The 23,669-nt window shown below is 40.2% G+C and overlaps 1 protein-coding gene across 11 annotated transcripts in view; it reads left to right on the forward strand.

Moving 5' to 3' along the window:
- OSBPL3 (oxysterol binding protein like 3) overlaps positions 1–13,461 on the forward strand; it is a 176,789-nt gene extending 163,328 nt beyond the window's left edge. For 10 of the 11 annotated variants that reach the window (XM_053553467.1, XM_053553471.1, XM_053553470.1 and 7 more), the window contains 4 exons: positions 4,037–4,181; positions 7,068–7,194; positions 8,765–8,887; positions 12,039–13,461. In XM_053553467.1, the coding sequence (XP_053409442.1) occupies positions 4,037–4,181; positions 7,068–7,194; positions 8,765–8,887; positions 12,039–12,135 (492 nt within the window). In that variant the 3' untranslated portion in view covers positions 12,136–13,461. The remainder of the gene's footprint in view (positions 1–4,036; positions 4,182–7,067; positions 7,195–8,764; positions 8,888–12,038) is intronic. The other variant, XM_053553472.1, reaches the window with a different exon arrangement.
- Positions 13,462–23,669: the final 10,208 nt, after the last annotated feature.

A 23,669-nucleotide genomic window follows, 5' to 3' on the forward strand; every position in this document is an offset into this window, starting at 1 on the left:
CCACCCTTGTTTCTCCCCAACCTCAGCTCCAATCGCCTTCCCCTTCCTTCCCTGCTGTCCTCCGACCTGGCCACGGGCGTTCTTTCCCTTTCTTCATTTCCTTCTGCTTCGGCTACTCTCCCCAGATCTAGCCCCATCCTGTCACTCACTCCCTACTGTTTCTTGTTTTCTTCAGAGTGTTTATTGCTATCTAAAGTTAACTGGCTCATTATTGTAGTACTTGATTTTTTTCTGCTCTCAACACATTCCTCATCATTCCTAACTCTAGCAGAGTGTAGCCCTGATGCCCAGAATGGTCCCCAGCACAGTCAGAGACTTATAAACATTCAGAGAACATTGGAAAGATTGGCCAGAGGCAAAAAGTATGGAGTGGTCTCTGTAGGGGGCCGGCCCCATATGCCGGAGGTTGTGGGTTCAAACCTAGCCCCAGCCGAAAACAGCAAAAATAAATAAATAAAATCTCGGGCACTTTTGAAGTGGCTTTAAAACATTACCTTCCTCAAAGAATATTTGCATTTAACTAAAATCAAAATTATAAGCTGTAACATGTCAGTGCCTGTAGCTCAGTTGGTAGGGTGCCAGCCACATAAACCAAGGGTGGTGGGTTCGAACCCAGCCCAGGCCAGCTAAATAACAATGACAACTGCAACAAAAAAATAGCCAGGCATTGTGGTGGGCACATGTAATCCCAGCTGCTTGGGGGGGATGAGGAAAGAGAATCACTTAAGCCCAAGAGTTTGAGGTTGCCGTGAGCTGTGACGCCACGACACTCTACTGAGGGTAAGTGAGACTCTGTCTCAAAGAAAAAAAATTATAAGCTATAAGTAGGTTTTAATTGTGGAGTATCATGTAATAACTCTGTACCACCTGTATTGCATAAGGGACACTTATGAAGAGGTGGATTGAGGTCTTTATTATATCCAATAAGTCAAATGGGGTGGTAGGCAGATGTAAAGCTTATATGTGGGGCAAAAGAAAAAATGACCATTCTTTGAAAACTTTGTCTAAACTCTCTACAGAAAGAAACAAAAGATATTCTGGAGCAGGGATGTATTACTAGTGATCCAGGTGACAGCCACCTAGCTTTCAACATTATCCCCAGGGAATTGTGCTTAGTTCTTATGTCGACCACCTACCCAGTTCTCATTGATTTAGAAGCAGAAAATGGAGTTTTGTGGTTATAAGAGATGCACACTGGATACGCTTCTGAGGTTGACCAAGAACACAAACGCAAGAAGCAGGTGCCAGAGTTAGTTCCCTGCAGAATATGACAGTGCTTTGTTGTGGCTTCCATTGGATTGTCAGCATTGGATTTGTAGGCAAATATCTCTTTTAAAAATATGATTCCTGCTTCAAAATAAACTGAAGAGACTGTTTTTCCCCATCTTTTCTCCATTCTTACATGGCTAGAGAACTCAACTTTAAATTTCTAATTCAGACCATTTTTACCACAGCCTTAGATTGGGGAAGCTGAACCGCCAAAACATGACCTGAAAATGCCATTCAGCTTTATTGGTTTCCAAACGTGAGTTCTGCAGCTGAAAATAGTACCAGGATTTTTGATTTATGGAAAAGTGCCTTCTGTTCTTTCATAGATTTTTAGGACAGCCAGGTAATTGCGAGATTTGCAGAAAGACAACTCCGGGGAGTTATAGCTCCCTCTGCTGGTTTGCATGTGGTACTTTATAAAACGTGTAAGGCAGAACTGGGCTGAGCTGAACCGAGCCGAGTGCAAAGCTGCCTCACGGGCATCAATACACAGTGAGAATATAAGGTTCCTTTGGGCTGGATGAACAATCCTAGTTTTAGGGGGGGAAAAATAAACTGAAAATTCAAGCAATCTCTTTGATTGGTTTGCCAAGGACCATCTAGTTCCTTTAGAGAAAAAAATTATATGAGTTAAATTCCTTTTCAGTTGCAGTAGTCAGAGCTGCCGTGTTGTAAGAGACACAGTGGCAGTCATGGGACAGGAACGCCGCTTGGCTGACATCTAAGAGTAAAACAGAGCCTTTCCTTTCTACATTGTGCATAGCAAAAGTAGAAAATGTATCCTTCACAAATATTGGTTGAATTTTAAACTACAAATAGAGGGTTAACCTTTTTTTTTTTTAAATAATAAAGCTATGATTTAAAATTAAAAAGCCAGAACTCTGGCATAAAAACAGACACACAGACCAATGAAACATAATAGAGAGCCCAGAAGTAAATCACACATTTATATTTAATGATTTTTGACAAAGATTCCCAGAACACATAATGGGGAAAGGACATTTTCTTTAATAAATGATGTTGGGAAAACTGCATATCCATTTGTAAAAGAATAAAATTAGAATCTTATCTCACACTACATAAAAAAAATCAACTCAAAATGGATTAACGCCTTAAATATAAGACTTAAAACCATAGAAGCACTACATGAAAACAGGGGGAAACTTCTATGACATGGGTCAGGGCAATAAGTTTTTATCAATAGACCTTCAAAGCAGGGGCAATGATAGCAAAAATAGAGGAATGGAATCACATCAGACTATTTTTTTTTTTTTTTTGAGACAGAGTCTCACTATGTCACCCTCAGTAGAGTGCTGTAGTGTCACAGCTCACAGCAACCTCAAACTCTTAGGCTTAAGTGATTCTCTTACCTCAGCCTCCCAAGCAGCTGGGACGACAGGTGCCTGCCACAATGCTCGGCTATATTTTTGTTGCAGTTGTCATTGTTGTTTGGCAGGCCTGGTACAGGTTCAAACCTGGCAGCCCTGGTCATTTGTGACCGGCACCCTAGCTGCTGAACTACAGGTACCGAGCCCACATCAGACTATTAATAAAAGGCTTCTACACAGAGAAAGAAACAATCAATACAGTGAAGAGACAACCTACAGAATGGGATAAAATATTTGCAAACTATACATCTGATGAGAGGTTAATACACAAAATATATTATGCAAGGAACCCAACTCAATAGTAAAAAAACAAGCTAAACATGGTGAAAGGACTTTTAACAGATACTTCTCAAAGAAGACATACAAATGACCAACAGACATATGAAAAGATACTCAACATCACTCATCATGAGGGAAATCTACATTAAAAACACAATGAGATATCATCTCACATCTGTTAGAATGGTTGTTATCAAGAAAATAAAAGATAAGTTTTGGTGAGGCTATACAGAAAAGGGAACCCTTACACCCATTGGTGGAAAGGTAAATTAGTGCAGCCATTGCGAAAAACAGAGTAGAGCTTCATAAAAAATTAAAAATAGGACTACCATATGATCCAGCACTCCCACTACTGAGTATAGAACCAAAGGAAATAAGGTTGAATAGATACCTACACGCCCATGTTTGCAGAGGCATTATTCATAGTAGGTGAGATATGGGAGAAACCTAAGTATCCATAATGGATAAACAGATAGAAATGTGATGTGTGTGTGTGTGTGTACAAGAAGAAGGACATCCTGTCATTTATGACAACATGGATAACCCCAGAGGATGTTGTGCTAAGTGAAATAAGCCAGGCACAGAAAGACAGAGACCACATGACCTCACTCATATGTGGGATCAAAAAAAGTCGACTGGTAGCAGCAGAGAGTAAAAGGGTGGTTAATACGAGAGTGTAGGAGAGTGGGCAGGAGGATCAGGGGATGCTGGAAAAGGATACAAAATTTCAATCAGCCAGGAAGAATAAGTTCAAGTGATCTATTGTATAACACTACTAGAGTTAATAGTAATGTATTGTATGCTTGAAAATTGCCAAGAGTAGTTTTTAAATGTTCTCATCACAAGTGACAATCATGTGAGTTAATACACGTTAGATTGATATAACCATTCCACGATATATGTATATTTTAAAATATGTTGTACACAACACACTCTTTTGTCAGTTACAAAGAACAGGACCTCAGAACTGGCAAACATAAGCAGCATGGAATCCGTTCCAGTTCCTTCTCTTGCTTTTTTCTTTTCTTTTTTTCCTCTTCTCGCTATCTGTAAGAAACTGATGCCAGAGTACTAAGCAGGCAATTCTCGTTTGATGCTAGGCGAAATACTGGAGTACCAACGCCCACGAGATTGAAGGCACGGTGTTTGACAGGAGTGGGAAGGTGGTGCATCGGCTGTTTGGGAAGTGGCATGAAAGCATCTACTGTGGAGGCTCCTCCTCCTCGGCTTGTGTCTGGAGAGCAAGTGAGTGTCTGGGTCCATGGACTGCACGCCAAGGGCAGCTGGTGGGGGTGGCAAGAGGAGCCACAGTGGTCAGGCGACAGTGTCCATTTGATGTCTCCGGCCTCTCTCGCTTTGAACTTGGTTGGAGGTGTTGGCCCTTCTTTCATTCCTCTAACGTCACCTCCAGCTCCTCATCATGGTTTATAGCAACACCTCTGCTGGGCTGCTGGGTCCTGAATGAAGCTCGGCTAATCCTTAGGCGTTCTCTGAGGGAGTCTTCCGGTCCACAGTGCTGGGCATGATGAGAAAATACAGTGAAATGCAAGAAGTCATTCCAGAGTCAAGACAGTGAGGAAAGTGTTGCTGGAAAAACAGTAACTTGGCAGTGCTTGCTGCAAGACTTAGGGAACCACCGGGTTGACCCAGCACCATTCTGATGTCTCCTGTCATTCAGACAGACACTGAGCCTGGAAGGAAGCTGTGGGGAGAAGGGCTGGGGAGTCCTCACTTCCACCAGAATGTCCCCACAACTTTTTAGCACTTTATTCCATCTTCTAATCTGAAAAATATTGTTTCCAAGTCACAATTATATTGTGATTAAATAAAATCATTGTTCTGAGATACAATTGTTAGGATGCTTTAAGCTGATAAAACCCAAACTAAAAAAAAAAATATTCTACTAATTGCTTAACGCATTATGTGCTGTTACTTAGCAATAAGTAAAGAGATGGCTTCAGCATTGTTACATAGGCAGCTTAGCTGTGTCAAGGTCATAGATCAGAGAGGACACATTCTGCCACTCCCAGGGGGCTGTGATGTTCCCCTTAATGGGTGTAAAACAGTTGTCACAATTCAATATCATGTCTCTACAGGACAGCACACCAAGCACGGAAGAAGGGGAATACAAAAGAGCTTTCTGCTCTTACAATTCTTTTTTCTTAGGAGTATAATATTTCCTAAGATCCCCCAGCAAATGTATCTTTCCATCACATCAGCCTGAAGTGGATCCAGACCCATCTCTGAACCAATCATGGGCAACAGGGCAGGCAGGAGAGACTCAGATGGGTTTTAAATGGTTTATTCCTGGTGAGGGCACAGTACCATCCAAACAGCAACAGTGCTCCCGTAGCAAGTAAGAAAGAGCAAAAATGGTAGAGTAGGCAGTCAGCAGTGGCTCTTTCAATGGGTGGCAGCCACATCTTCCACAATCACAGAGATTGCCACGAAGTTAGAATGAATGGTACCAATGAATGCCTTCCTAGCTTCAGTGATACCTGTGAGATAGTCTCTCTCCTCCTGGAAGCATATGTCACAGATGAGAACTGCCATCCTCTCTCAAGGTTGAAGTAGTATCTTGACAAAGCAACCTGTGGGAGTTTTTTCTTATGTTCTTATTCCTTGACTTTATGTCTCTGCCATGGCTGTAAGCATCCCTGGCCCATTTTTCAGAAAAACCACTACAGTTCGCACCTGTAATCCTAGTGCTCTGGGAGGCTGAGATCGGTGGATTGGTTAGCTCAGGAGTTCAAGTCCAGCCTGAGCCAAGAACAAGACCCCGTCTCTACTAAAAATAGAAAAACTAGCCAGGAATCATGCTAGGTGCCTATAGTCCCCGCTACTCGGGAGAATGGAGCGAAAGGATTGCTCAAGCCCAAGAGTTTGAGGTTGCTATGAGCTATGATGCCACAGCATTCTACCCAGGGTGACAGAGTGAGACTCTGTCTACAAAAAAAAAGCTTTATTAAAAGGATGAAAAATCCCACTGTGTTCTGGTGGTTGTAGAGCTGGGGTAGTTTTTTGAATTCACGGCAGGAAGCTTTTCTATTATTTTCATGCTTAAGATACATGAAGAGTTAGATTAGTTACCAGGAGGACTTCTAAAGTTTCCAAAAATGGATCTGCAGAAAAGTTTTTGGAGGGCATTTATTTTGTTACGTGTTAATGATGGGCCCTTAGGCCATGAGTGGGTTTTATTAGTCTACATTCAATTTATATGGTATATAAGTTTGGGTATGTTTAGCCTGATTTTTAGCTGGAGTTCAAGATAGGGCAATGCACCTAACACATGTATTTTAAAGTTATAGATATAAAATTTTGGACAGGAGGGTTGGTAAAAAGAAGGGCACAAATGAAAGGAAAGAATAACATTTATTGACCCCTTGGTATAGGTTCTACACCATTTCATTCTAGGTGCTAGACAAGAGTTTCAGGGTGTTGCTTTAATAAAAAATTGAGAAAAAATAAAATTAAAGTTAATTTTAAAATTAAAAAAAATTAATTACTCTAGAGTAAGCGTCTTCTTAGTAAGAGTGGTCCCAGGGTTCTTTTTAACATGTTTATTTTAATATTAAATTATTTTTATAGCTTAAACAATAATAAGCTTCACACTATTGTATAAATTTGCTATCTGACCACACAAAGGAGGCTAAATCCCTGTAGAGGGGAGGAAACTTACAGAGAAGGAAACTTAGAAATATTCATCACCTGTTCATGAGTCAGAATATCCTAATAGAAATGAAACCGTTTAGAGCTAAGCGAGAAAAATTGTAGCTAGTTTGATATGAAAACAGTAAAGGAATTAAAGTATAACATAAGTGAAATGCACATTAAGGGGCGGCGCCTGTGGCTCAGTGAGCAGGGCGCCGGCCCCATATACCGAGGGTGGCGGGTTCAAACCCGGCCCCGGCCAAACTGCAACAAAAAAATAGCCGGGCGTTGTGGCAGGTGCCTGTAGTCCCAGCTACTCGGGAGGCTGAGGCAGGAGAATCGCCTAAGCCCAGGAGTTGGAGGTTGCTGTGAGCTGTGTGATGCCACGGCTCTCTACCGAGGGCAATAAAGTGAAACTCTGTCTCTACAAAAAAAAAAAAAAAAGAAATGCACATTAAGGATGAATGATTTTTCTTTTAGATCCCATGCCAAAAGGCTATGAACAATATTATGGCTTCACACAGTTCGCACTAGAATTAAATGAAATGGATTCATTGTCAAAGTCTTTTTTGCCACCTACTGACACTCGATTTAGGCCAGACCAAAGGTAAGGATTTTTTAAAATATTTTTCTCTCCAAATATGTAAAACTCTTTACAAAAAGTCTTATTAACCACTCCCAGGCTACCAGAACCACCCAAGAGAGGTAGAAAAAGTCAGTGGGAGTGGAGAGGTGCAGGGGGGCTTTTAGCAATTGTGTTGTGCGGGAAGTGGAGCTCCCAGCTTAGTTCTCTGTGGGGCCTATATTTATCAGTAAAGTTCTGGTTCTAATGAAATGCCAAAAAGAAAAAAAAGATGTTTATTTTAAGAGTTTTATTTCGTGCAATAATAAAGAACTTATTGTGTATTTGAAAAAGGGAAAAATGTCCAGCAGCATTATTTTGGTATACTGAGAACTAACTACTGGTTGCTACTAGCAGGCTATGTGACATGTGATAAATCTTTTCATCTTTCTCAGCCTCAGTTTCCCACTCTGTAAAATAGAAATAATAATCTCTCTCTGAGGTCTTTCTAATTAACACTCAGAATCCAGAATCCCCATGACTATGTTTGGCTTTATCAAAAACAAACCAAACAATTCCATGAACTAAGTATTAGTTAAAAAAAGAAAAAGAAAACAACCCCAAATCCCTTTTTCTTTGTGGCAAAATAAATAAAAATATATAAGATCAAAAGATAAATGACAAACTGAGAAATCTATGCCTGTAATCCATATCGTGAATTGCTTCAGGAAATTAAGTAATAGATCAGCAGCCCATTAGAAAAAAATGGACATGGGGAAATGGACAGTTCACAAAATAGGAAATGCAGATGTCCTTTCAACAAGTATGAAGATGCTCTGCCTCATTCAGAAAAAGAAAAATGCCATTTTAAAATCTATATTGACATCCCATTTCTTAACTTAGCAGACTGGCAAAATTTCTAAAGTTTGGTACACTCTTGAGTCTGTGGGAAAGAAGGGCACTCTCGTAACATTGCTGATGGGAATGTAAATTGCTATAAACCCCCCCACAGAGGGCAGTTTGGTAATATATAAATTACAAACTCATCCTTTAACCCAGCAATTCCATTTCCAGAAATTTCTATTTAGACTTCTCCTACTTACTCATGTACAAAATGATGGATATACAAGCTCATTTGTTGCAGCCACATTGAAAAACTGGGGACAATCACAGTATCTATCAATAGGGAATCATTTAAGTAATAAATGATTTCAATTACATAAAATTAAAGTATGTCCACACAACTCAGTATTACATAGCTATTAAAAATGAAGATACCCACGTACTACCGGGAAAAGATCTCTAAAATGTATTAAGTAAAGCAAAACACAAGATTCAGGTACAAATAGTATGTATAGCTTGCTACATTTATATTTTTTAAAGGGAGGGCAGGGTAAGAATATATATTAATATATGTTTGTAAATGTAGAATAATCTCTAGAATGATGCATAAGATATTATCTTCCCTGACTTTTGCAAGACATTGTTTGAAGGGTTGAGGGAGGGGTCTTATGCAGAGGAGACATCAGTCTTGGACACTTGCAAGTTTAGTGGTAATGATTGTTATGTTTACGTGAAGTTAAATTCCCTGTATTTATTTCCCTGAATGCCTCAGGTTTCTAGAAGAAGGGAACTTAGAAGAAGCTGAAATACAAAAGCAAAGGATAGAACAGCTACAGAGAGAGAGGCGACGGGTCTTAGAAGAAAATTACGGGGAGTACCAGCCTCGGTTTTTCAGGTTGGTGCTGGGGCATGGGGGTCGTTGGTTAGTAGATGGTGCTGGCACGTCAGGCTTTTGTTCTGCAGAAAGTGAAGAGAACCGTCCTCTCCCTAGATGGGAGCATTCTCCATGTTTTTCCTGCTGTAGATGGTGAAACCTTTCCTCTGTGCCAGGCCCGACTTCCTTCGGGCACCTCAGGCAGCAGCTGAGCCCCTTTTTGCCCTGCAGCGCCTCAGCTGGTGAATTGTGCAGAGGTGGCACGCAGTAAGGGAGGCCGTCAGAGCTGTTCTGACACCAGGCCAGCTTATTAAATTCACAGCTAAGGTTGGACACCTCCATGGACAGATGACAGCTGTCCAGAAAGTATCCAGCCATTATTAATACGATTTTTCACATTATATGGCTGGATACTTCCCACACAGCCCTCCTGTTTTACTCAATGATAGAGATAATTAATGATCACTCTGCTGGTTACCAATATGGAAATTCCAAGTAGTCTAATTCTTGGATTTTAGAAGTGCCAATGCACTTGGGTTTGGACTTGGAACTTCTACTGTTATTTTTAAAATAACTTACTAAGAGGGTCTTGTTAAAAATACGTTTACATTTTGAAAAAGGCAGGAAAGATCCTCAGTTCTTCACCTCTCCTGTCCCTCTTTTAGTTTAACTGAGAAGTAAAGACCCAGGGAACATGAGTGATTGTTAAAGGAACCAGTAGAACATTCTCCAGCGGTTCTCAACCTGTGGGTCGCGACCCACAGGAACTGTATTAAAGGCCCGTGGCATTAGGAAGGTTGAGAACCACTGTTCTAGACCAAGGCCTGGTTCTTCTGACTACCAGGCCAGCCTCGAGATGGTTTTAGGAGTTTTGTTTATTCTTTTTTTTTTTAAATCAAAGTTAAAACAGCCATATGTAGAAAAGTAGCAAGCTCCTGCCCAGTCCTGCTTTCAGGGCAACCAGGGTTTTATTTTATTTGGGGGTGTTTTTTGTTTGTGTGTTTTTTTTTATTTGGGGGGGGTTGTTTTTAACAGACAACAGAAGTATTTTTAGAAGGGTTAAGTAGCTGCAATAAAATATGTATTCCAAAATAGCAATAAATAACATTTTATCTCCAAAATATGGTGTTCTTTTTGCCTAAAATTGATGTAGATTCTATCAGATCCTTTCTGGCAATGTCCACAAATTCAGGATATTAGTTAACTGATATCCTGACTGAAGTTAACTGGCCAGAATTACATCCAAAATATTCATAACTTTGTTTAAACATTTTAAAAATAAGATAGACATGATAAATTCTTTTGTGAAAAAGGCAAGGGATAGCAAAATGGATAGATTAACAGGCCAATCAATTGATTTAATAGATCAGTTCTTCCCCCCTCCGCCCCCACAGATCACCTAGTTCCATTCTTAAAAAAAAGGAAAGTCTACATTTATAAAGATTTTCATTACAACACTTTTTAGGATCATTAAAAATTGTGGGTAACCAAACTGTCTCCAGGACTAGTTAAGGAGATTCCTCAAGTCCACCAAGATGAAAGCATTAAAAATGACCTCATAAAGTTTGTAGGGCTCTGTGGGAAACATATTAAATTAACATTTAAATGCAAAAGATAGAACATTTCACATCCTGTCACTGTAGCCACGAAAGCATCAGGTTGGGGTGGGAAAGGGCTGCAGCTGAGGAGGCCATTCCTCTTCTTTTTGATTGTCTATAATGTCATCAAAGTATTGTGTGGGAACTTTTTAAAAATTGGAGAAAAAGGGAGAGTTGTTTATCAGTAACAGAGCCATTTGGGACTGTTCAAATTAGAAACCTGGGAAAGAGATTTCAGAGAGGAGTGTAGAGACTTGGATGTTGTCATTGACCTTTGCTGAGGATGGACAGCAGTGTCACTGGGACGTCTTGAGTGTAGGCGGAGTTCAGGTAGCATCAGGCCTCTTTATTTTAAAATAGTGGACTACCTGATACACAGGTTGGCTCATTTCAAACATGTCCCTTTATTGGGACAGGGAAACAATCATGATAAATACCTGTGTTCCTGAGAATTGAGAAAACAGGCACGCTCCACTTTTGCTTCCAAAAACATATGAGAGCATCAGTCAGAAATGCATGGACTCTTTACAGCAATTGTTCTAATTACAGCAATTTTTAATGTAACTGTACTCACACACATAGAAAATTACATATGCTTTGTTTATAATAGCTAGAGTTGGATAATAACCTAAGTGCCCATCTATAGGATACCCGTTAGGTAAATCATGGTCCATCCATGCAGTGGAATGTCACCAAATGTCATAAAGGAAAATGAAGAATCCTTTACTGCTGGAGTCACCAAACCTTTCTTGTAAGGAGCAAATGATAAATATTGTTGGTTTTGCAGGCTATGAGGTCTCAGTAGCAATTATTCAACTGTGATGTTCAACAGGAAAGCAACCATAAACAATATTTGAACAAACGGGCATGGCTGTTTTCCAATAAAACAGCATTCCACTTGTATTGTTATGTCAAAAACTCAAGTATGTCTATTGTTATATCTAGTATAGCATTTGTCAAAATGGGAGAGGGTGGAGGAGTGTGTGTATACATGCACACATGGCCACGGAATTTCTCTGCAAAAATGAAGCGGATCACATCACTGCCTCTGAGGAGAAGAACTAAGGGGCTCTGAGATAGGGGTAGGAAGAAAACTTATACCCAAATACCCTTTCATGCCTTTTGAAGTTTGATCTATATAATATATTATCTATTTAAAGAATAGTAAAGACTATGCTCTTCAGAGCGTTATGGGTTCCAATTCCCCTTTTTTTCAGTGTTAATTTATCAGTTCCCATGTACAACCTGGTTAATGTGTAGCTTTTATGTAGTCATTCCCAAGCCAGTGGCTGTCATCCCAGCCATGTTTTATACATGACAGATTCTCCGCCCCCACCCACTCAGTCCTTCTTTCAGAAGTACTTTCACAGCCTCTAAGATTGAGAGGTAAAGTCAAAGTATCCAAATGGTTTGTAGGCTACCAGTTCCCTTTTCCAGCCAATACTGAACTCTCAGGGATGTCAAATGCATATGAAAATACTGGTGGGGGAAGGAGGGAGGCAAGGAGGGAAAAAGAGAGAGAGAATATGACACTATTTTTAAAAGTCTGCAAGAAATCGTTTCCTCTTTCATAGGAAATCGGATGATGACTCTTGGCTGAGCAACGGCACCTATTTAGAACTTAGGAAGGATCTTGCCTTTTCCAAACTGGACCATCCTGTCTTGTGGTGAAAAAGGGAAGAAGAAGAGGGAAATGTTGGTGTACTTCTCCTGTGTGCTTCCTGAAGCAGCACAAACCTGTGTCTGCATACTTAAAAGATAAAATCTGGAATGATCACTTGTGCTTAGCTTAGCATTGTATTTAAGTATACATTTTCTTCAGTGGGTTTCTTCACAATATCAAATGTTATCATGATTGTTTATGTGAATGGAGAACACCTTGCCATTTCTTTTTATATATAAACTACGTAATAAAAATGAAGAATTGAATGTTAACGTATGGGTTAAAAAAAGAAGCTTTAACACTAATTTTCCAAAGGTTAGGGAAAATTCAATTCAAATTTATGCCTTATAAATTATATTAGAGAAAAAAAAATCAACCTCTCCCAGGTGCATTAAGAAATAAGCAAAATACCCGGGGTCACTCACCCATGCGTAAGCTACCCAAGTTTAATTTGGTGGCTGAGCTATCTTTTTGCCTCAGACAGCTCTTGAGTTGCTCATACAGAACAATTCTGTTGGTGCTGGAGTCTGAAGAATATTTTCATGTGCATTTTAGTGATTGGGGGAGGGTATATTAGTGGGATGTGTTTTAGTATATGACGGATATGGCACCTTCTTGATAAAGAAGCATCTGAGTTCATTCTTCCCTGTAGTTCCTATTGCCTTATGTGCAAAATCATACACTCTTGCTCAGAGAATTTATCGTTAATTAGAGACTTCCCCTGTTAATGAAATATCATAATGGCATCCCATAGAAGTAGGAGGAAATTTCTCCTTCTCGGGAGCTGAATCCTTAACAAGAAATTACTTCCCGCTTCCCACTCCACCCCTAGCTTTCCCACCCCTCCTGTTCGACCATCTCTGTTGAGTATGGAATGTCCCTGTTTAGAAAAAACATACAGTTCATTCCACACAGCAGTTTGACTTTCTAAAAGTTTAGCAAAATAACTGATTGTTTTGAATAACTCAACATGTTTTCTTAAATACTGTTCTAGTATTTTCTACCTCTTAATAAGCACTGTATTTTAGATCTTGTATAAAAAGTTTGACCATCTGCCTTATAGACAAACGTAGAGAATTGATGTTCTTCCTTCGTGCTGTATTCTGATAAAGCTTTAAGTGTCTTAGCCCTTTCCTACAATTTCTTGTTATTCATATCACTCTTTTTTGAGTTTTGCAGCAGCCTTGAATAATATTATAATTTCTAAAAGAGGAAACTTTGTCTTTCTAAATGTGTTATTTCGAATTACAAGAATATAATTTGTTTAGTAGTTGAATTGTATTGCCAAAGCAGTTCCACCCTCTGCCCAGATTATGTTAAAACCAAAGCCTAATTGTTAAGCCTTTTATTCTAACAACCATAACAATTCTGAAGAATACCAGGTAAAATGATGTGGCAAAAAGCTTTCTCCCAAAAACATTTTTAGATATTCAAAGATACTCGGAGCATGTGGAATGTTGTAAGTGAAGAGTAGACTAAAAAATAGGAAAAGAATGGAGGATTTTTCAGTGTCACATGAAAGAACCAGCTGGACAGCATTGCTTTTTCAAAATGGAGAGTTACTTAAAGTGGGTCTTTGGAATCTGCAAGTGACTGGCATTTTAAAACCACTCATTAAATATGGGATTCATTTATTCCATTATGGAGACGCCAAGATGAATACAATGTGAATGTCATTTCCATTTCTCAGCAGTCGAATGACATAGTTACATTCTTTGGTATGTGTTTTGTTCCTTCCTTTTCAAGTATTTATCCAAATTCTGCTCACAGACTGAGGAAGCAGGATATAGATTTAAGAGTACTCAAGGGGAAAACAAATCCAGTGTTCACAATGTGAGGGTAAACGTAACATTTTAGTAATATTGGCTGTTAAACTGGCTGTTCCAGAGGCTGGCTCAAAAAAGAAAAAGACAACAACAAAAACAAATCATACAGCCTGAATGGAGGTAGCATTGTCATGCAGTATTTGGAAATTCTTTAATTGTTCCAATGCTATTATTTCAATTTATATTATGCTTTATTTTGGAATCAGAAGGACACTGGACCAAACTTCACCTTTATAGTCATCTTATTTGAGATGGGGATGAGGACAAATTAAAATATGATAACGAACATGTTGGTGCCAACATCTACAAAAGACTTTCTTGAACTTTAACAGATTGGTGATGCATCTTGATGTTCTAAGCTTAAAACTACCTTCAGAGGGAAATGGCTTCTTTCCTTCTGTTCCTTTTCTCAAAAGCACCTTGCCACCAAATTTATATCTCCACATTTTATGTTTTTATGATGAAGAAAATAGAAACATGGCATTATTTGGGAAGGATTGAGGTAGAATTTAATTTTCTAGACTTTAAATCGCCCTATTAGATAATGCCAATCACCGCGCCATTTGAGATGCATTTTTTAACCTCTATTTTATTCCTAATGATTCCATCCTAAATTTCTGGTGAATTACAAAAGAAATTCTCAGAAATAGGGCTTTCTGCAGGGAACCACCCACTTCATCTGTGCACTTCAGATGATTTTCCTGTTGCCACTATTGACTACCCCAAACCCCTGGAAATCCATTCCGGAATGAGCCACCAGTCTCCAGGGTAGCAGGAGAGATCAGTTCCCTCCCCAGGCCCCAGAGCACCCCAAGGCTGGTATTTCCCTGAGTCAAAGCTAATAATAAAAGCCTCCATGCAGCCTCTCAGTCGAGGTCCCTCCCTGCAGCCAGGCTGGTTCTGGTCCTAACTAAAGAGAAGAGAATTCACTTGCAGGCAGCAAGTACCAGGATGCCTGGACAGTGCCGCAGTCTTCCTGTCCTTCATACAGGACTCTGCAGGGAGAATATACAAGATGATTTTCTTTGATGTTTACTTCATTGGGGCTGCTGCTTTTCTCCTTTTCTACTTTTAATAACTTCCAATAAATTATTTGCTTGCACTTCAAGCACTTTCTTTCATCTGTCTTTTCCAGATATAGGGTGAGTGATCTTGTTCTACTGTTAAAGATGTCAAGCCTAAAAGAAAAATAATAAAGTTTTGATTGGGCTGTGGAACTTTAAGTTAGGCCTGCTATCTACCATGGACAAGTTCCATGATGTCTCTAGCTATCATAGAATCTCCTGAAACCTTGCAGTTAGGAACAAAAGACACAAGAAGTTGTTGTTAGGATCTTAGGAATAATAGTTCCGATGTATTGGCATAGTTTGTTTGAACGTCTTTAATTTTGATATTAACATTAGCATAAATCTATTTTTGCTACCAGATGATAGCTATTTTCATGTGCTCAATCTACTCGGTGTTAGTCTTTTTCTGTATTGAAAATCCGCATTGCTGAATATCTGCAGTTTATGGCAGTCAAAATTCCAAATCATTTTCAGAGACTTTGGTTTTGGGGAATGCAGTGATCATAAGTGGCTACTATTTCATTTGTGATTTTACTACATATCTTCCTCTGTTACCCTCAGAGGATACTGTTGTTTTTAAAATGAGTATTTATAAGTCTTACTTTTAACTGTGCAATTGTTTTCTGTTTAAATCCAACCCTTCCCTCCATACCCTTATGCCTTCCCCAAAGCTCCTATTAATGTTTATCCCCCTCATGTAGCTAGTTGAATGTGAATAAATAATATGGAAAAAGGTCACCATTGTCTTTGTTTTTCCAGATTAATGGGTATATGTGGCTGCCAAAGGGAGATAGAACAAGACACTTTCAAGGAAGAAACAGATCAGGTTACCGAAAGTAATGGGGGCTGGAGATAAGAATACCCTGGAACACAAAGAATTTTGGAAATGTTAGGTAGCTAGCTAGATATGAGCAGGGTACGTGATGGATGCAGTTAGGCTATTTTGGACTGGTCTGGGCTATTATAGGAATGAGGCTAATTAAGAAGTTACAGGTGGATTGTTATTAAGACCTTGCCAGGGGCTGTTTTCAAGACTTTGGAAGTGGGCTATTTTGAGAACAGTTAATTAAGCCTGTAGGAGACTTTCAAGAAGCTGCTGATATGCCTGAAAGTTATGTACAAAACCCAGAAGCCCGCTTTCCATGTTGTCTGCAGTCACTAGGACAAGGTCCGGCTTGCTGTGCAGGTTGTTAATAAATTCTTTTTTTTTTTTTTTTCACTTTTATTAGTTTTATTTATTCATGATTTCTGCCCTGTCTGGTTCCCCCTCTTCCTCTCAAGGCTATAGATGGGCATGGGAGAGGGGAGGGAAAAGGGAAACAGAAAATGTGAAGGTAAAAGAAAAGACTGTCGTCTGTAATTTTATTTCAATTAGATAGCATCTCTTCATTGCTTACAGGTTTTGCTTTTGAAGGTTAGATTAAAAATAGGCAGTAGCGACCTAAAAAAGTCAAACTCAGAAGGAGAGAGAAGGTTGGTGGTTTTGGGGTGGGGTTAAGGATGGAAGGATGTTGGTCAAAGGGTACAAATGTTGAGTTATAAAGGATGAGCAAGTTCTAGAGCCCTCATGTACAGCCTGGTGATTCTACTTTATAAGTCTGTATTGTATGGTTGACATTTGCTAAGTAAGTAGATCTTAAAGTATTCTAATTGCTCTCACACACACATACGACCATGCCAGAGGGTGAATATGTTAGCCAGTGTGATTATGGTAACTGTTTTACAATGTGCAGCTATATAAAAACATCATGTTGTGCACCATAAATATACACAATGTTTATTTGTTAATTATAGTTACTAAAACTGGGAGAAGAAAAAGACATGAAAATAATAAAAGTGCTAGCAGAAAAAAACAATGTGCTCAGTAGCAAACACTCAAGATGAATGGAAATCTTTTTCTGTTTTGTTTTGTTGACCTTGAGCTTGGTTGGGTTTTCTTTTCTTTTCTTTTCTTTTTTTTTTTTTATCTTTGGGGATTCATTGAGGGTACAAGGAACCAGGTTACACTGATTGCATTTGTTAGGCAAAGTCCCTCTTACAATTGTGTCTTGCCCCCAAAAGGTGTGTCACATACTGAGACTCCACCTCCTCCCTCCTTCCCTCTCTCTGCTCTTCCTTTCCCCCACCCACTCCCACCTTCTCTTTCTCTCTGCTCTCCCCTTCCCCCACCCCCCACTGTGTACTAGGTCATGAATTGTCTTCATATCAAAATTGAATACATAGTATTCATGCTTCTCCATTCTTGTGATGCTTTATTAAGAAGTATGTGTTCCACTTCCATCCAGGTTAATACAAAGGATGTAAAGTCTCCATCTTTTTTAATGGCTGAATAGTATTCCATGGTATACATATACCACAGCTTGTTAATCCATTCCTTGGTTGGTGGGCATTTAGGCTGTTTCCACATTTTGGTGATTGTAAATTGAGCTGCAGTAAACAGTCCAGTGCAAGTGTCCTTATGATAAAAGGATTTTTTTCCTTCGGGTAGATGCCCAGTAATGGGATTGCAGGATCAAATGGGAGGTCTAGTTTGAGTTCTTTGAGGGTTTTCCATACTTCCTTCCAAAAAGGTTGTAGTAGTTTGCAGTCCTACCAGCAAACAGTATAAAGTGTTCCTTTCTCTCCACATCCACGCCAGCATCTGCAGTTTTGAGATTTTGTGATGTGGGCCATTCTCACTGGGGTTAGATGATACCTCAGGGTGGGTTTGATTTGTATTTCTCTAATAATTAGGGGTGATGAGCATTTTTTCATGTTTGCTAGCCAGCCATTCATCTGTCACCTTTAGAGAAGGTTCTATTCATCTCTCTTGCCCATTGATATATGAGATTGTTGGCTTTTTTCATGTGGATTAAGCTTTTGTCTCGTTATCAAGCTTTTGTCTGATTCAAAATATGCAACTATCCTTTTCCATTGCGTAGGTTGTCTATTTGCTTTGGTTGTCTCCTTAGCTGTACAGAAGCTTTTCAGTTTAGTTAAGTCCATTTGTTTATTTTTGTTGTTGTTGGAATTGCCATGGAAGTTTCTTCATAAAGCCTTTCCCCAGGCCAATATCTTACAGTGTTTTTCCTATGCTTTCTTTGAGTAGTTTTATCATTTCGTGCTTTAAATTTAAGTCCTTTATCCATCTTGAATCAATCTTTGTGAGTGTAGAAAGGTGCAGGTCCAGTTTCGGTCTTTTACATGAGGATATCCAGTTCTCCCAGCACCATTTATTTAATAGGGAGTCTTTCCCCCAGTGTTTGTTCTTGTTTGGTTTATTGAAGATTAGGTGGTTGTAAGATGTTAGTTTCATTTTCTAGTTTTCTATTTGATTCTAAATGTCTGTGTCTCTATTTTTGTGACTGTACCATGATGTCTTGACCACTATGGCTTTGTAGTACAGCCTAAAATCTGGTATGCAGATGCTACCCAGATTTTTTATTACTAAGAACTGCCTTAGCTATATGGGGTTTTTTCTGGTTCCATACAAAACAAAGAATCATTTTTTCCAAATATTGAAAGTACAGGGGTGGGGGGCAGAGCACGATGGCGGACAGGACGGACATGTAGCCCACCTCTCCCAAGCCATCAGGTGAGAGGAAAGGGGGTCTGGTTCCCCGTGTGTGGATTATTGCAGCGGACAGACAGCTGGAGACGCTCAGCGAACTGGCAGATTGCTATATATGAGCGGTAATTTAAACCACAGACTCTGTTGTAGAGATTCTTCCCTGCTCCCCTACGGAGGTCAGCAGCTTGTAAATGCTGACAAAACCCAATTGACAAATATTTATTCCTGAACTGAGGGAGACATCTGAAAGGAGAGCCACTCAAAACCACGGGGAGCTGGGCAACCTGTTAGACAATTGAAGGAAAGGGATCCCGCCCAGGAAACAGAACTACCCAAAAGGGTGGGCACCTTTCCCCAGGTGTTGGAGGGGGTTGGCAGTTCAGGCTGAGGGGCGATCTGGCGGGTGCCGATCCAAACGGAAAACTCTCAACCATAAAACTCAGAATAAGGTCCCCCAGTGCTCCAACCACGGGAACCAGCTGAATCCCCCAACCCGACGCCATCCCGGCTACCGCCACTGAAGTTGCTAAAGCCGAGGACAGAGCCTCAGGAGCCAGCTACAGCCAGCTGGAGCCACAAGCCCGCCAGCAACCATGGGAACCCAGCGCCACTCTCCCCACAGCCGATTGCAGTCACCAGTTTGCAGGAGAACCTGGGAGCAGAATAGAAAGACTTAAGAGGCGTGGACACTTGCACTGAGTGGGAAGGTCGGTCGCAAGTGCTATCTGGAAGGGAATAGCTGAGGTTACACAATTCTTGGGCGACAAACTTTTACAGAAATTCCAAAATGGTGATCGGCCATGGAAGGTGGTTACCATGGTAACAACCTAAACTGAAAATCAGGTATAAGCCTTGGAACCACTCACAGCGCCATCTGGTGTCCAGAAAGTATATTGCAGTATGAATATATTCCTACGAAAGTTGATCCCTACAGCAGATATATAGATGTATATAGGTATATTTCTACGCGCAAAAATATTTTTGTAGTTGGTGCCTTTTTTTTTCTTTGTTGTTGTTGTTGTTTTGGGGGGGGTTTGTTTTGTTTTGTCCTGTTTTTTCCTCACCATTTTCTTGGAGGAGCTTTCGATAATTTTTTATTATTACTTTTTATATAGATATATTTTTTATTTCTATGTTTTCTAATTTTAATTTCTTTCTTCTCTTTTAACATTTCTAATAATGCCACTTTTTTCCCTCTTTTTTTTCTTTCTTTCAATTATTTTATGATTATCACTATTTTTATTGCAGTTGTTTTTATATTGCTGTTGTCATGGGTGTTGTCTGTATGTCTATGTGTTTCCGTCTGTTTCTGTATCTATGGGCCTATGTGCCTAATAACCTTTGTATCTGTTTATTTGTTCATTTGGTCTCAATGAGCTTGGTGTTACGACCTGCAACTCTGAGCTCCCAGCACTCCCCTCCACTCTCACTCTGTGATCTGAAGACCTGCCCCCCCAGGAGTCCAGATTCTTGGGTGAACTCTCAAGAGGTGTAGACAGGACCTGGACTGCAGCTGGCCAGTGCTGATTCTGCAGCTCAGGAGTGAGAAGATGACGGTCAGCTAAGAGGGAATCACAATGGAGCAGTGGTGCCCCAAGGTGCAGAGCAACAGCCATCTTCATCAATAACAAGGCCCACTCCCAGATATCCCATAGCCTCTCCTCCTGTCTCCCTGGGCAACCAGATGAGGCCGAGCATCTTCTCAGACGGCAACCATCACAGAACAGACCTGGGACTGAAACACAGGCCCTGTGAGTAAAGGGTTTGCCTGAGGCGGCACTGACCTGGGTGGAACACAGGGACTAGAAAACACACCCACCGAGCCAGGAAACTCCCAGGGTGGGGCTGATCCAGAGGACCTCTCTACTGAGCCTAAGACGCACCTGGCCCTCAGGGGATCACCAGCCTACAGACAAAGGAGGCCAAGAGGTTACAGCTGACAACTAATTGTGCTGCAAATACAAACCCACAGGACTAAAGACAGGGCCTGAGGCACAGGTTCTGGGAACGCAAATCAGCCTCTCCTCTGCTGAGGAATCTAGCAAGGTCAGAAACAACCCCACAGGGTTGTTCCGTTCATCCAGTAACATAAACTAAGGGTGGGACTGGAACTGAGTGAACAACTCCAGCCTCCATCAAGTGCCCGAGGTTGACAGGCCACACCACCCCCTGCTGGATAAAGACAGAGAGCAGCGGCCTAGATGAGCAGCCACAGACCACCCTGTGACATAGGCAGGTGCAAACCTCTGGAGTATCTGCTTACTGCAGACAACTGACTAGGTAACAGCCCTGTGGGGCTAGCAGCAACTGGGTGTGACAGAGCTGTAAGGTGGGGAAGGAGGCATCAACGTTCCCACACTGATCTATTTACTGGATGGCTCCTCCTGACCCCACACAGCACTGGAGCAAGCCATAGTAGAGCAGTCACCAGACCCCTGTGATCCAGTTCCCAGGGACCTCTTGAACTCTCCCACCCAAGACAGCTGCTGACTCAGACAATTGATTTCGACCTTTTGAACTGAGCCAATCACCTGGGGACTATCCAGGTGGTGCCTTGGGTGTCTGATTGTAGGAAGGTTTGATTTTCCTTTTCCATTTGTTGCTTGTGGTGGGTGGGGTGACTTAATTGCTGGTATTTCTCCACAGCTGAGACTTCAACCCAGAGTAACTGTTTCACTTGGGTCAAATAGAAACCAGCTTAAAACAAGACAGAATCACTTAGCCCCTCTAAACAAAACAGGGCCCCAGTTTCTCAGGCCACAGCACTGTATGGGTCCTCGACAAAGCACCAGAGGAGAAATCAAAGGGAGTAAAACAATCATGGGGTGGAATCAGCAGAAAAACTCTGGTAACATGAATAACCAGAATAGATCAACCCCCCCCCCAAGGAAAGATATGGCAGATGAAATTGAAGATCCCATTTATAAACAACTGGCTGAGATGTCAGAAATCGAATTCAGAATTTGGATGGCAAAAAAGATTAACAAAATGGGACTAGGAATTCGAGGAGAAATTCAAAAGCTGTCTCAAGAATTTAACGAATTTAAAGACAAAACTACCAAAGACTTAGACACACTGAAGCAAGAATTTGCAGCCCTCAAAGATCTGAAAAATACAGTAGAATCCCTCAGCAACAGAATGGAGCAAGCAGAAGAAAGGATTTCCGACATTGAAGATAAAGCCTATGAACGCTCTCAAATTCTCAAAGAGGAAGAGAAATGGAGAGCAAAAACAGATCATTCTCTCAGAGAGCTCTGGGATAATTAGAAGAATGTCAATATCCGAATCATTGGAATTCCTAAAACCGATAAAGTGGCCTCAGAAGGCACAGAGGCCCTTCTACGTGAAATTATGAAAGAGAACTTTCCAGACATGCCTAGAGTTTCTGAAATACAGATAGCAGAAAGCTTCAGAACCCCAGCACAACTCAATCCGAATAAGAAATCCCCCATGCATATCATAATTAGCTTCACTAAAGTTAACATGAAAGAGAAAGTTCTCAAAGCTGCCAGGCGAAAGAAAGTTATTACGTACAAAGGCAAGAATATTAGAATGACTGCAGACCTCTCTGCTGAAACTTTTCAAGCCAAAAGAGGGTGGTCATTGACTTTTAATCTCCTAAAGCAAAATAACTTCCAACCCCGGATCTTGTATCCAACTAAACTGAGTTTCATCTGTGATAGAGAAATTAAATACTTTAATGACATTCATATGTTGAAGAAATTTGCCATAACCAAACCAGCTCTTCAGGATAGTCTAAGACCTATCCTCCATAAAGACCAACCCAATCCTATACCACAAAAGTAAACTCACTCAGAAACTTCTGATCAAACTCCAACTTCCACACTGGTGAACGGATTCAAAATGCCCACTGGACTTTTGAAAAACTCGATACCCAAAACTTCACCAGACTTATCAATATTCTCCATTAATGTGAACGGCTTAAACTGTCCTCTAAAGAGGCATAGGCTAGCTGACTGGATACAAAAACTCAGGCCAGATATTTGCTGCATACAAGAGTGACACCTTAACTTAAAAGACAAATACAGACTCAGGGTGAAAGGATGGTCATCCATATTTCAGGCAAATGGTAATCACAAAAAAGCAGGTGTTGCAATCTTATTTGCAGATACAATAGGCTTTAAACCAACAAAAGTAAAGAAGGACAAGAATGGTCACTACATATTTGTTAAGAGTAATACTCAATATGATGAGATTTCAATCATTAATATCTATGCACCCAACCAGAATGCACTTCAATTTATAAGAGAAACTCTAACAGACATGAGCAACTTGATTTCCTCCAGCTCCATAATAGTCAGAGATTTAAACACCCCTTTGGCAGTGTTGGATCGATCCTCCAACAAGAAGCTGAGCAAAGAAATCTTAGATTTAAACCTAACCATCCAACTTTTGGATTTAGCAGAGATCTACAGAACATTTCATCCCAACAAAACTGAATACACATACTTCTTATCACCCCACAGAAATTACTCCAAAATTGAGCACATCTTAGGTCACAAGTCTAACCTCAGTAAATTTAAAGGAATAGAAATTATTCCATGCATCTTCTTGGACCATCATGGAATAAAACTTGAGCTGAGTAACAACAGGAATCTGTAAACTCATACAAAAACATGGAAGTTAAATAACCTTATGTTGAATGATAGCTGAGTCAGAGATGAGATTAAGAAAGAAACTGGCAATTTTTTGGAACAAAATGACAATGAAGACATGAACTATCAGAACCTCTGGGACACTGCAAAAGCAGTTCTAAGGGGGAAATTTATAGCACTGCAAGCCTTCCTCAAGAGAACAGAAAGAGAGGAAGTTAACAACTTAATGGGACATCTCAAGCAACTAGAAAAGGAAGAACATTCCAACTCCAAACCCAGTAGAAGAAAAGAAATAACCAAAATTAGAGCAGAATTAAATGAAATTGAAAACAAAAGAATAATACAACAGATCAATAAATCAAAAAGCTGGGTTTTTGAAAAGGTCAATAAAATAGATAAACCTTTGGCCAACCTAATCAGGAAAAAAAGTAAAATCTCTAATCTCATCAATCACAAACAACAAAGGTGAAATAACAACAGACA

Source organism: Nycticebus coucang, chromosome 11 (assembly GCF_027406575.1).
Source record: "Nycticebus coucang isolate mNycCou1 chromosome 11, mNycCou1.pri, whole genome shotgun sequence".
In the NCBI taxonomy this organism is placed as follows: Eukaryota; Metazoa; Chordata; class Mammalia; order Primates; family Lorisidae; genus Nycticebus; species Nycticebus coucang.